The sequence below is a fragment of the Boleophthalmus pectinirostris genome, unplaced genomic scaffold (genome assembly GCF_026225935.1).
Source record: "Boleophthalmus pectinirostris isolate CB_2022bp ecotype Guang Dong unplaced genomic scaffold, ASM2622593v1 HiC_scaffold_19, whole genome shotgun sequence".
NCBI classification, from domain to species: domain Eukaryota; kingdom Metazoa; phylum Chordata; class Actinopteri; order Gobiiformes; family Gobiidae; genus Boleophthalmus; species Boleophthalmus pectinirostris.
Genome location: NW_026571140.1, coordinates 21,057,301 through 21,068,527, shown reverse-complemented (window position 1 = coordinate 21,068,527; position 11,227 = coordinate 21,057,301). Strand labels below are relative to the sequence as shown.

General features: G+C 36.7%; 2 protein-coding genes across 5 annotated transcripts; both read right to left on the bottom strand.

Moving 5' to 3' along the window:
• mns1 (meiosis-specific nuclear structural 1) lies at nt 1–2,713 on the bottom strand. The gene is made up of 10 exons (XM_055154265.1): nt 2,573–2,713; nt 2,233–2,442; nt 2,029–2,156; nt 1,825–1,927; nt 1,506–1,735; nt 930–1,146; nt 738–845; nt 410–667; nt 205–330; nt 1–144 (listed from the first exon to the last, which is right to left on the bottom strand). Exons 1-10 carry the CDS (start codon nt 2,573–2,575, stop codon nt 34–36), a joined length of 1,494 nt encoding a protein of 497 aa, XP_055010240.1. The 5' UTR covers nt 2,576–2,713; the 3' UTR covers nt 1–33.
• Nucleotides 2,714–2,947: 234 nt separating this feature from the next.
• On the bottom strand, nt 2,948–10,501 carry znf280d (zinc finger protein 280D). 4 transcript variants are annotated; one of them, XM_020941587.2, is made up of 17 exons: nt 10,352–10,501; nt 9,749–9,892; nt 9,474–9,664; nt 9,266–9,353; nt 7,996–8,178; nt 7,798–7,904; nt 7,513–7,703; nt 5,493–5,650; nt 5,312–5,412; nt 5,096–5,242; nt 4,741–4,875; nt 4,409–4,635; nt 4,160–4,300; nt 4,010–4,075; nt 3,801–3,913; nt 3,654–3,675; nt 2,948–3,584 (listed from the first exon to the last, which is right to left on the bottom strand). In XM_020941587.2, exons 2-17 carry the CDS (start codon nt 9,864–9,866, stop codon nt 3,338–3,340), a joined length of 2,235 nt encoding a protein of 744 aa, XP_020797246.1. In that variant the 5' UTR covers nt 9,867–9,892; nt 10,352–10,501; the 3' UTR covers nt 2,948–3,337. The 4 variants fall into 4 exon arrangements, with proteins under 4 accessions (XP_020797246.1, XP_055010937.1, XP_055010939.1 ...); XM_055154962.1 differs by having other exon boundaries at nt 5,321–5,412; XM_055154964.1 differs by lacking the exon at nt 10,352–10,501 and having other exon boundaries at nt 9,762–9,893.
• Between the last annotated feature and the right edge of the window lie 726 nt (nt 10,502–11,227).

The window sequence follows — 11,227 nt, the reverse complement described above, 5'->3', positions numbered from 1 at the left end:
AGCCCTTAAGTGCCCTCTAGTGGCAATAAGGCATTAGTCATGATCCTCCCATCCATCTTCAGAAAAGATATCAGCCTGCCGGGTTTGAAAGTTTTTTCTGAAGTCTTCATCTAAATACTCTAGGTCATCAACACGAAGCAAGCCCTAGAAATAACAAATTATTACAAATATTGTAATGACCTAAAATAATGAAGTTGTTAATACCTTAGGTAGGTAACCAAGTAGTTGTTTTGCATGTCGTTTAAGGAGTTTTTGTCGCTCTTCTTCAATGATTTTCATGTGCAATGCCTCCCTCTCTTCCTCAAGTGCCTTTACTTTTGCTGCAAGCTCCTAAAAAAGTCAAAACAGAACTTCTTACTTTTGTGTAACAGCTATCAGTAAAAAATTTGTCTGCATCTTTCTGTTGTACCTTATCGGCCTCATGCTGCCGTCTGCGCTCCTCTATGAGTTTCTCCACCTCACGTTTATGTTCCAGCTGCTTCATACGTCGTTTTTGGGCGTTCATCTGCTCTATTCTGTCATCCTCTGCAAACTTAGCCAGCATAATTTTTCTGAAAGCTTCTTCTTCTTCTCTCTCTGCTTGCCTTTGCATTTCTTTGAAAGCCATTTGCTGCTGACAAGTCTGCTGCATCATCAGCCGCTGACGGATCTTCTTCTCCATTTCCTCCTGTTAGATACAATTACAGCAGAATCAGAATAATCAAAAAACCTTTCTCATATTTATCTACTAAACTTACAATATCTCTTTGTCTGTTGGCCTCTTCCTGTTCCTCTAAGTAAAGCTCTTCACGCATTCGCTCCATGTCTTCCCGCTGCTGCCGTTCTTCATCTATCTTCTCAGACAACTAAAAAAAGATCACAGATCAAAGTTCCAAAAAGTGTTCACATTGTTATTTGAGTAACTTTTGAGAACATAAAAACTTGTGTACTAGTTTGTGAAGTTTCTCCTTAGCTTCTTCCCGTTCTTTATTCATGGCCTTTTGGTTTGCCTCCTTCTGCTGCTGGCGCCTTGCATACTCCAGAATTCGCCTGTTCTCAGCGTCCATCTGCTCCTGCTCCATGCGTCTCCATTCAGCCTGCTGTCTCTTGAACTCTTCAATGTGTTGTTGAGTGGCTTTGACCTTCTCCAACTTCAGCTGTCTTTCCCTATAAATTTGTTTAAAAATTTGTCTTTTAGGTTACATGCGACTTCTACATTTTTCATGACCGTTTGGATTTTACAAATGACAACAGATGCAAATCTTTAGCAGCATCAGATTGGTGGCATTGATATCCTTTTGTGTTTTAAAGAAAGTGAGCATTACAATAAAATGTAGATGTTCTGTTGGATGAGCTATTGTGTATTCTGCTATTATTATTTAATTATTATTATTTTCCTTGGTCCAGCACTGTAATGACTGATAGTAGGCTATAAGCAAGCAAAGGCAATGCTGTCATGCATACATGTGTAGGCTATTACAATTGTGTGTGTGTGTGTGTGTATATACACACACACATACACTTACATCTGATCCTCCTCATAAATCTTCCTAATAATCTCGTCAACCAAAAGCTTTTCTTTGAGGAACTCCTCATAAGCCTCTTGTCTCTTGTGCTCACGCTCCAAGAGCTGCTCATCCAACTCTTTTTGATAATGCAGCAGCTCGTCATGCCGTCTTGTTTGCAGTTTTTGTTCCTCAAGTTTAGCCTGCTCTTCTTCCCTTTTCATCTTACATGCAAACTCTGCTTCAGATCGCTTAAGAAAGGTAGAATATGAAGAAATCCATTTACTATATATCAAGTAAAAACAATATAATGATAAAACTGACAGAATATGGGGCTTACCATTGTCTCATATCTCATGGCTTCTTGCTCAGCAATTTGTGCAGCTCTCTCCTTGTTCAAGTACGCAGATCTTAATTTTGACTCAAGTTCCCTGAGCTCCGTGCTAAATGTGAGAAAGGACATTAACACTTGTTAATTACTACTACTACCAGAACTGCTGCTACTACTAAGCATGACAAAACTGTGCGTGTCCAGTAGGAATACCTGTTCTCTTTAATATGCTGACGAATTTTTTCATCTCTTTGCTTTTCATAACCGATGCGTGCAAGCTCTTTTGCAATTCTTTCCTCCTGTTGTGCCTGGATTTGTCTATTTATTCTTTCTTCCTCTGCCTACAATATAAGTTCGTTAATTATGTTGTTCTGCTATATCACACAAACGTCTGACAAAACCTAAAGTTAACTTTACCTTTAGAATGGCGCTTTCCATTTGTCTTTCCTTGTGCTCCTGCTGCACCTGCCGCATGTACCTTCGCCTCTCAAAGCTCTCCTCGTCCCGCAGACTCGCCTGTAGTTGGCGGTCTTTCCTTACACGTATTTTCGCCTCTTGTAGTTGCTGTTCTTGTAACTGCAAGTTTATAAGCCGCTGCTCGTTGTAAGACCAACCTGCGTTGCGATACTGAAAACACAGATAGTCAAAAAGAGAAAGGAAAGGGGTAACAAACTCTGACAAACATAGCAACTTATCGCTAACATTCGTTAACGGTTAGCCAAAAGTTATTCCCGGCTAACCTAACAATTTCACTGACCATTTCCGTAATAATATCCCCTTATGCAGTTTCCCAAATTATTTCTTCTACAGACTGAAAACTTTTGGTTTGTCAAAAGAATCTATTCACTCAAAGAGACGAGTAATAAGCAACACGTCTATGTTAGGCGTCGAGTTGCTATGGGAAACAATGAGTATCCAAAAAAAAAAAAAAAAAAATCAGGATCTTAATGACGTCAGTTCCTGTCTCTTCACTTTAACGTATCATTTACAACTTATATTTTTTTCTCCTCTAAAACCCCACACAAATTGTGGCGAGAAAGGAAAACCACTGTCACATAGCCTATTTATTTCAATAAAGATACAAAAACAACCCACATTCAGCTGCCTTCAATAACTTATTGACAGTCAGCGGTTTTTCGTTTCAATCGTTTATTGGAATAAGACAACACTTCCAACAACCATGCTTCTTTTTTAAAATTGCGCACCATTAAAAAAAAAAAAACATTAAACATTGATTGCTATTGCTACTGAAATAGATAACATAAAATGAAAAATATATATCTATATTTTAAAAGAATAATAAAGACATGTAAATTAAAATAGGAATGAAAGACAGTTATTTTGAATATTTAGCAAAGATTGTAAATGTGATTAAAATTTGCAGTGATGAATATTAATGTAATAATGCCAACAGTTACAATAAAATTAAAGCAAACCCTTATCATACTGTGTTTTGAAATATGGTTACAATCATGTTATAGTGTCTAAGAGTATAGACTTAATAAATTGTCACTGTTTGACTTTAATCTGAAAGTACTTCAAAAGAGTCTTCATTGGATGCCTGTAGATGCAATGGCTCCTGTGAATCTTCAGTAATAATTTTTGAAGATCCATTATCCTGTTCACAGTCTGTTGAGTTTGATTTCCTTAAAGGTTGTAGCTGACCAGTGTTAGCAGTTGTGACACTTGTGATCGAAAGAGTCTCGTCCTGGTCCTTTGGCATCTCAGTAGTTGTTGATTTCAACTTTCCAGCTTCTTCATTGGGAAGCCTGGAAAATACAGTAATTCCTGTAAAAATGTACAATATACAATTCGAAGGTTGGAAAAGTGTTACTTACTCTTGTTCTTTGGCACTAATATCTACACAAACAAGAATCATATATTAGTAACAGAAATCCTTATACACATAACTTATATATATGTATATGTATGTATATATATATATATATATATATATATATATATATGGACATGGGAAATAACACCTTTGTCTTGAATAACTTTGCATCTGTGATTAGGCCTCTTTGTTAAATGTTTGGTCATTCGATTTCCACCAGATGCATCCATAAGATCACATTTGAGACAGAGAAGAGTTAATCTGTAAATAAAAGATAAAAAAAAACATGTAGCTAGTATTATTTCCCCAAACAGTAGTTTAACAAACATAGCATTGTAAATAATAACAAAGCTTTACTTAAATGAGGAAGAATGTTTTCCATTTTCTTTTGAAAATCGACTCTTGCTAATTGTACTGTGAAATCTTGAAGAAAAGGAAAAATAGTCAGTCTAAATTTAAAACAATAGTTAAAACAGTGTTATATAGCGCAGCAGTAGTAGAAATTACCTTATCATGTGATTTCCAATAGACTTCTTACAATTTGTCTTGTATTTGCAAGCACCACAATGTAATAACATTGGAAAATGTGAAAAGAAATCCAAAATAGTGCCATTGCATTCAATGCATATGTATCGTCTTCCACTGGGTCTAAAAATTATTTAGGGATGTCAATAGTCAAGCAGCAGCTCTCTACAAACTTACATAACACTTCAATTACAGAAATTAGTGCAGTCAATGTATTGCTCTTTGACCCACCTGAAATTCTTAAGTACCAAGTTATGTTTGGAGATTCCACGTTTTTGTTTTTTTTGAGACACATTTGATTTACTAGGTCCAGAACTTCCCAACTGTGACTTCTGAACATTAAGGGATTTCGCTGATTTGTTGGTTTTTGATGTTTCTGGTGTAACAATTAAGCCAACTGGAGTACGCCAGTTGGGTATTAGAGAGGGTTTTCCAGTTAATGATGCTCGAATTGTCACCTAAACAAGACAACAAGTATATTTATATCTCTAAATAGTTTTACTGATGTTTCACAGCACCTACAGTATAATAAATAAAATCTAATTGTTTATATTTTTTAATACCTTTGTTCCAGGAGGAAGACCTTCCAGAGCTTCTGGCTTTCTAAATGTCTTGTGAACTTGAGTACGATGTTCTACTTTTTCTTTAAATGAAAGAAAATTGAGTCTGCATTTTCCACAACGAAAAATTCCTTTTTTCTGTTAACAAAAGAAAAAAGCATTACGCATCTAAAAACTAACCACACAATGATTCAGTATAAATTCCATAAAACTACATTGCTATAAATAAAGTCTATTGCTAAAATTGCAATCATTAAATGGTAAGGGGACCGCAAAAAAGTGAGTAAAAATTGGAATAGTAACAGCACAAAGTGTGCCCTTGGTTGCATCCTTATAACTTCTTTTTAAAGTTACATACCTGATGCCTCATATAGTGTTGCATATAGATGTGGCCGCTTTTAACAACTTTGAGACAAAAGGGACAGAGAAGGTCCTTTGTATTTGCATGTGCATCTCTGAAATGTGTTTCCACATCTGAGAAGAAGGAAGACCTAAAATTGCACACCTGTGGGACAAGACACATTTTCAGTGACTACCTTTACATATGACAACAGAGAATGATGAGTAGACCAACCTGGCATACATAAGGCATTTCCCCTGGTTTGTGGTTATTTTTCATGTGGTCCAGGAGAACCTGTTCCGACTCAAAGGCCAACTCACAAATCTTACAATTGGCTGAAAAAAAAAAAAAACATTCGGAATTGCAGTGACTTCTCAAAGTTATGTGGATAACTACAAAAACTAAGTTCTAATACTTGTAGAGTCAATTGCGCTGTGAGCACTCTCAATGTGGCACTGCAGCTGGAATGGAGTCAAATACTGTCTGTAGCAATGCTGACAGGTTGTATGGCTTTCAAAGCTTTCACTGTTTTGCTTTTCCAGCTCCAGGTGGTGCTTCATATGGTTCATAAACCTACAAGAGATGAACACACAGCTGCAATTTAACCCATAAGAGGAAGCATGTTTACAATGGGACATAACCTGTAAAGTAAAGAATGATATAAAATGATCATTAAATTACCAATTAATTAATCATTGGATTTATATAGCAACTTTCAAGACACCCAGAGTAAGTTACTACAGTAGCTGTCCTGGGGCAGACTGACAGAAGCAATGTGTGTAAAGTGTCATGCCTAAGTACAAAACAGTAGTTTTTGCCAGTGGCACTCCCTACTGTGGCACCTGAAATTCCCAGTGGTCTTGTTAATTTAGTTACAAACAAGCAAAATAAATAAATAAAAAAATACAACATGAACTTGTTTAATTAGCTATACACCAAGAAATTCAAAAAAGGCCTTTATTGCGTTTAATTCACAATTGCAATAAAAAAATGTGCTGTCATTGTGATACAAGGGTTACACATCAATTGGGCTCATTAATTAAAACATTTTTTTTCCTTTCATAGGGCAAGGTTAACTACAAAACAATGTTGAACACATATTATCTTCATCTACATTCTTTAAGGAGAATAGATGAAACTCTTAAATTTAAATTACTGTTATTTACCATCAACAGTGAATTCAATTAAATATTCATGACCACATACATGCAGCGATTTCAGGCTAATTCCCAACAGGCTTTAAAAGATAAATTAGGATTCATTTTTGCACCTCACTTTCTAAGCATGTATAATGGCTGTTATAATATCTGCAATTACACATAGATTTTGGTTTTGTCTAATGATGTAGTGCCCTGCGGTTGCATTAAGCACCTCCACAGGTACCTGCCATTGGTGCCCTGATGAGGCATGGCCCATTTTTCAGCTTGTACATTGTGCTACCTCAGCTCCCCTAATAGAAATTTTTATGTGGATGAACCATGACCTCAACAGAGAGAGTGTGGTTGGAGTACAAATGTGTTTCCCCATTAAAAGCAGCTTACAGATGCTTTTTTTGCAACATTCTGAAGCAAAGTTATTTAATCAAAGGAGCAGTTCTTACGCCACCTAAACTAGGAGTCATTTTTCATCTTTAGGCCCCTGAGAGAAAATGGTATGATGCCATCATTTATCTTAGAAGAAAACAGTGGAAGAACCAAGGAAGACATGCTTTTATTGGCACTCCACATGCTTCAATTTCAGCTCTAGAATGTTCTTTGAGTTACTGAATGACAGCTTTTGGTTGAAAAGCCTAAATATTTTTAAGATGAATATTGAACTGCTAATTCTGAAACCTTGATTGTTTGTCATGTAAGAAAATGTTGTTATTTGTTATTTTTTAAGTAATGAGGCATAAAAATGTATGGCACCACTCTAGCAGGACCAATAAGCAGCAATGAAGAATATAGTAATACACAGCAGACATAATGGAAACATTGAATCTTCAATATACAGTAGCTGGCTGGCCAGCAGAGGGTATGCTCTTTTCAAAAATTATTCAAAGACATGTACTCTGGGACCAGGCCAAAGTACCAATGCGGGTGAAGATTAATCAATCAGAACAAACAGGCTTGGCAGCTCACGGGTGAATAAAATAAAATAAAATAAAATAAAATTGGAGGAACCCGCTCATTATTATCACAGCACATTGAGTGCAAAAGTGCCTGTTATCATTTTTATTAGAAGAAATGTAGTCTGTACTTTCTTTGTTGCAACATGCTACATCAAGCACATTTGTTTGACGAGCTATACAAATATTTTGTGTTTTGTGTTTTCATATCAATAAATACTGAACAATGACACTTCTGTCACACCAAAGAGTTGGCATGAGTTGCTACTATATATTAGTACTAAGATAGTATAGAATTAATAATACTCCATATTGTTCAAGGACATACCTAATGTTATTCTTGAGCACTTTCAAGCAGCTCTGGCACTTGAAAGTGGTTGTCCTTTCAGTCTCCGGTGTATAGCCATCTCCTTCGAATTTGCCGTAGTAGAACTCTCCAACCAGCATTATGCGCTTACCATCACCAAACTGCTGTGGTGCAAGTGCTACACCTTCTTCAGTATCTGTTGGTTTACAGTTCTGAAACAGAAACACATCAAATATACAAATGAAATTATGACAATAGTCTTGAAAACCTTGATTATGAGTTGTTTGAGCTTCATAATTAACTTACCCTTAAGTGACTCTTAAGTCCATTTTCATCAAAAAAGGTACTTTTGCAGTGTGTGCACGTATGTTTAGACGACCCATTTTGTGTAACATTGCTTGATTTTGGAGATCCTTTGAATACATTTATTAAAATTAAAACATTATTAAGAACAAAGGTTTCAAGTGTTTGTGGTTACAATGGCTCTATCAATAAGTAACATACTTATTAGTGCCAAAGATCTGTTGGACTGCTTGAAATGCATCTGAGTGGGTCTGTTGTAGACAGCTGGACCCTGGACATTTGACAGTGTCACAATGTTGTTGTGGATTTGTTGGACCTGAGGCCTGTGGACTACACCGTGTATCAAAGAAGTTGGGGAAAGTTGTTGAAATGTTTGTGGTTGGGCTGAAAAAAATATACATAAATATAAATATATATCTATATACACATACACACATAGTGGCTTTCTATGCTTTTACAGTAACTTGCATTTATTTCCTGGACAAGACTGAGCAACTTTTTGGAAGTGACACATCACCTGCACAATTCCACGGAAATAGAAAGTTAAAACCATATTTCAGAACATTCTCCATTGAGATAGATACAAAGGAACAAAATTTCCATGGAGACAAACAGGTGCAGGCTCTCCCTTGTGAAGATGCAAACTCACCCCTTTTGGTGTCCCCACAACACTAGTAATGTCTACCCATCAGTGTTGTAATCAAGTTCAAGTCACTTTGGACAAGTGTGAGTTGAGTCAGAGTCAAGAAAATAAGTTATAGCTCCTATAATATTTTTCATTTTACATGTGACTGCTCTTGTGATGTCATTATTTGTGACATGACTTGTGTTTTATAGTGTCCCAGCGCAAGTCCAATAACTGAAATACAGTCATTTCAAAAAGAGTTTGTGTCTGAGTGAAGTCATTACAATCTAAAGTCGAGACCAGTTTCAATGTCCAGCCCAGACATAGGCACAGTTTTCTTATTTTATTATAGTTTGGACTAACTCTGTATGTCGGCACACATATTGACAATATACAGACTTGAGTGGTGTAACTAGACCAGTCCAAGTTTGAATCCTTGGTCAGCAAGTCGAAGACCTTACCCATAGTTAATCATGTGCCTAACATTGGCCAAAATTCATCCATATTTCAACACTGATCTAATACTGAAAGATTTACCTTATCAAGACTTGATTTTGAGTCCCAACAAAGGTTACTCTGTATATGGATTTCTGTCACCATAATTTAATGCCTGAGCACACACACGCGCACACAAACGCGAGCGCGGGCGCAGGCACGCACATACACACGCACACACACGCAATGATGCATCTTTGTCTTAGTCATTTCACTCTCACAAAAACCTAAAACACACACAGTGAACCAGCAATCTGCAGGTTAGTGAGCAAATGCTTTACTACAGCAGCACAAATAATGGTCTAAAAAGTGCCATTGTTTCAGGGGTTTTTTAAAGACAAAATTGATTACCTGATACAAATGTAAACGAAGTGCCAGGAGTCCCAAGAGAGGTGATGAAATTACTGTTGTTTGTAATTTGTGGAGTTACTATAAAGCCCTGAAAAATATATTTAATTAATTGAAAAGAATTCCATGAGAAAATATGGCACATAGCATTATATATGATGCAATATGCATACAAAGATAAAGATATGTATTATATAGATTTTTTTTTTACCTGGTTATTAACAATAATGGGCTGTGGTGAAATAGCTGGCATAGTAGGTACTGAGGTTTTCCCGGGGGTTCCTACCACACTGAGAGGCAACAATGGACAGGTCTGAGGATTGGACTGTCTAATATCTAGTTTTTCTTCAGATTTCCACTGGATGACCATTGATTTAGAATCTCTCTCCCTTTGGTCTTCAGCTGTCAAATCAAGACAAACATTTTTTAACTTTGAACTCCCAAAGTGAAATACTTATCTAGAGGTTGGTATGTATTAATACATACACACTACTCCTACAAATATGGGTTCATCATCATCTTCTTCAGTCAGATTGATCGGTGGGAAGGACTTCTGCCATGGTTCCAGCTCCTCCTCGACACACTCCATTTCAAGCTCAGACATTATGGACCCGCAGCAAATAAACGCCTCTGTAATAACAAAACATAACACACAATCATAGGTACACGTCTTCAGCAAATGCAATCATCATTTAAATGGACAAAAGTTTGACTTTATGTTGAACACAGAACACTCAAATAACACAATTCTTAAATGGCATAAATATTCCTTTGTATCATAGTTACTATTTTTAGCCATGTGTGTAACTAGCATACACAGCTTTTGCGCAAGAATAGGTTTAGTGCTAGCTAGCTAAGCGTAACATTACTATCATATCGTTTCTATTGTCTCTGTAGGCCTCGCACTGTGTGCCTTACAGCAGTAAAACTCGGCAGCGCAATATAGCAATATTACACCGATATAACAAATGAAATCTTTTTATGCGTTTCTATCCCAAAACAAAAATAACATTAGCTTATGGTGTTAGCATGTTGGAGAAGGAACCGGACCAAAGCAGGAGGCAGCAAATTGATATCGATTAAACTAACCAGCAGATTGTTGATATTATCCAACCGATTTACTCAAATCTCCTAAGAGACAGTGCAGTGGGGCAGGCTTTGCAAAACAGGCTCAGGGCTAAAAGCAGCAGCTCAGGTTTGGGACAGAGAAAAATTACTCTGTACTGGCGGAGGCGGAAAGCTCTCGGCTGCACGGACCAATCAGGAGATCTGCTTTGTGTTTACTTCCTCTTGATGAAGAATCATATTTCCGGGAGCTATGGAGTGTTTTCCACAATACCTTAAAACAGCAATAGTTGATAGGTGCTAAAAGTGCTCTTGTAATCTAGCGTTAATTTGAAGAGTCACGTCCAAGTCAGGGGAACGGTTACAGAGGTACAGCTCATTACATTAAACCAACTTTATTTTAGGGGGTTCAACTGGATATAGCCTGTTCAGGTCTCTTCTGCAGCTCTCGGTTCTCAAGTGGATCTCCTATTTTCCCCATGTCCTTCCCATAATTCCCAGAATATATATATATATATATGAACTGTTTAACCTGTTGGTACAACTGTTTATCCATTTCTGTATATGTGGAATGGTGAAATAGATAGTTCATTTCAGGGTTTAAGCTACACAATAAATATTTAAGACTAATACATTATTTTATCGTGATATTGAATGTGTAACAGAGTTGACACTTAAGGATGTTACTGCTTTAGGCTAATAATACTATCGCATAAATAGTACTTTTCCAGGCGGTCAAAGTCCTTGTAATTTTGTATTATTCGTTCATTCCATACTTGGTACCTTTAGTCAAAACTGCTGTAGCGGATGTTGGAAATGACCAACTCACATTTAAATATTGAAGGGCAGTAAGATGGAGATCTAGAGACAAAGGAGAAAGGGAGATGAGGAGTGGACTGT

Bases quoted from the DNA above. Each gene is read 5' to 3' on its own strand.
- mns1 (XM_055154265.1), bottom strand. The intron at 2,157-2,232 runs GTAAAGTTAACT...CTTATATTGTAG, and splicing joins TGGAAAGCGCCATTCTAAAG to GCAGAGGAAGAAAGAATAAA. The intron at 668-737 runs GTAAGTTTAGTA...TGTATCTAACAG, and splicing joins CCAACAGACAAAGAGATATT to GAGGAAATGGAGAAGAAGAT.
- znf280d (XM_020941587.2), bottom strand. From the start codon at position 9,866: ATGTCTGAGCTTGAAATGGAGTGTGTCGAGGAGGAGCTGGAACCATGG. The intron at 7,905-7,995 runs GTATGTTACTTA...ATGTATTCAAAG, and splicing joins CAGATCTTTGGCACTAATAA to GATCTCCAAAATCAAGCAAT. The intron at 5,243-5,311 runs GTTGGTCTACTC...CTTGTCCCACAG, and splicing joins AAATGCCTTATGTATGCCAG to GTGTGCAATTTTAGGTCTTC.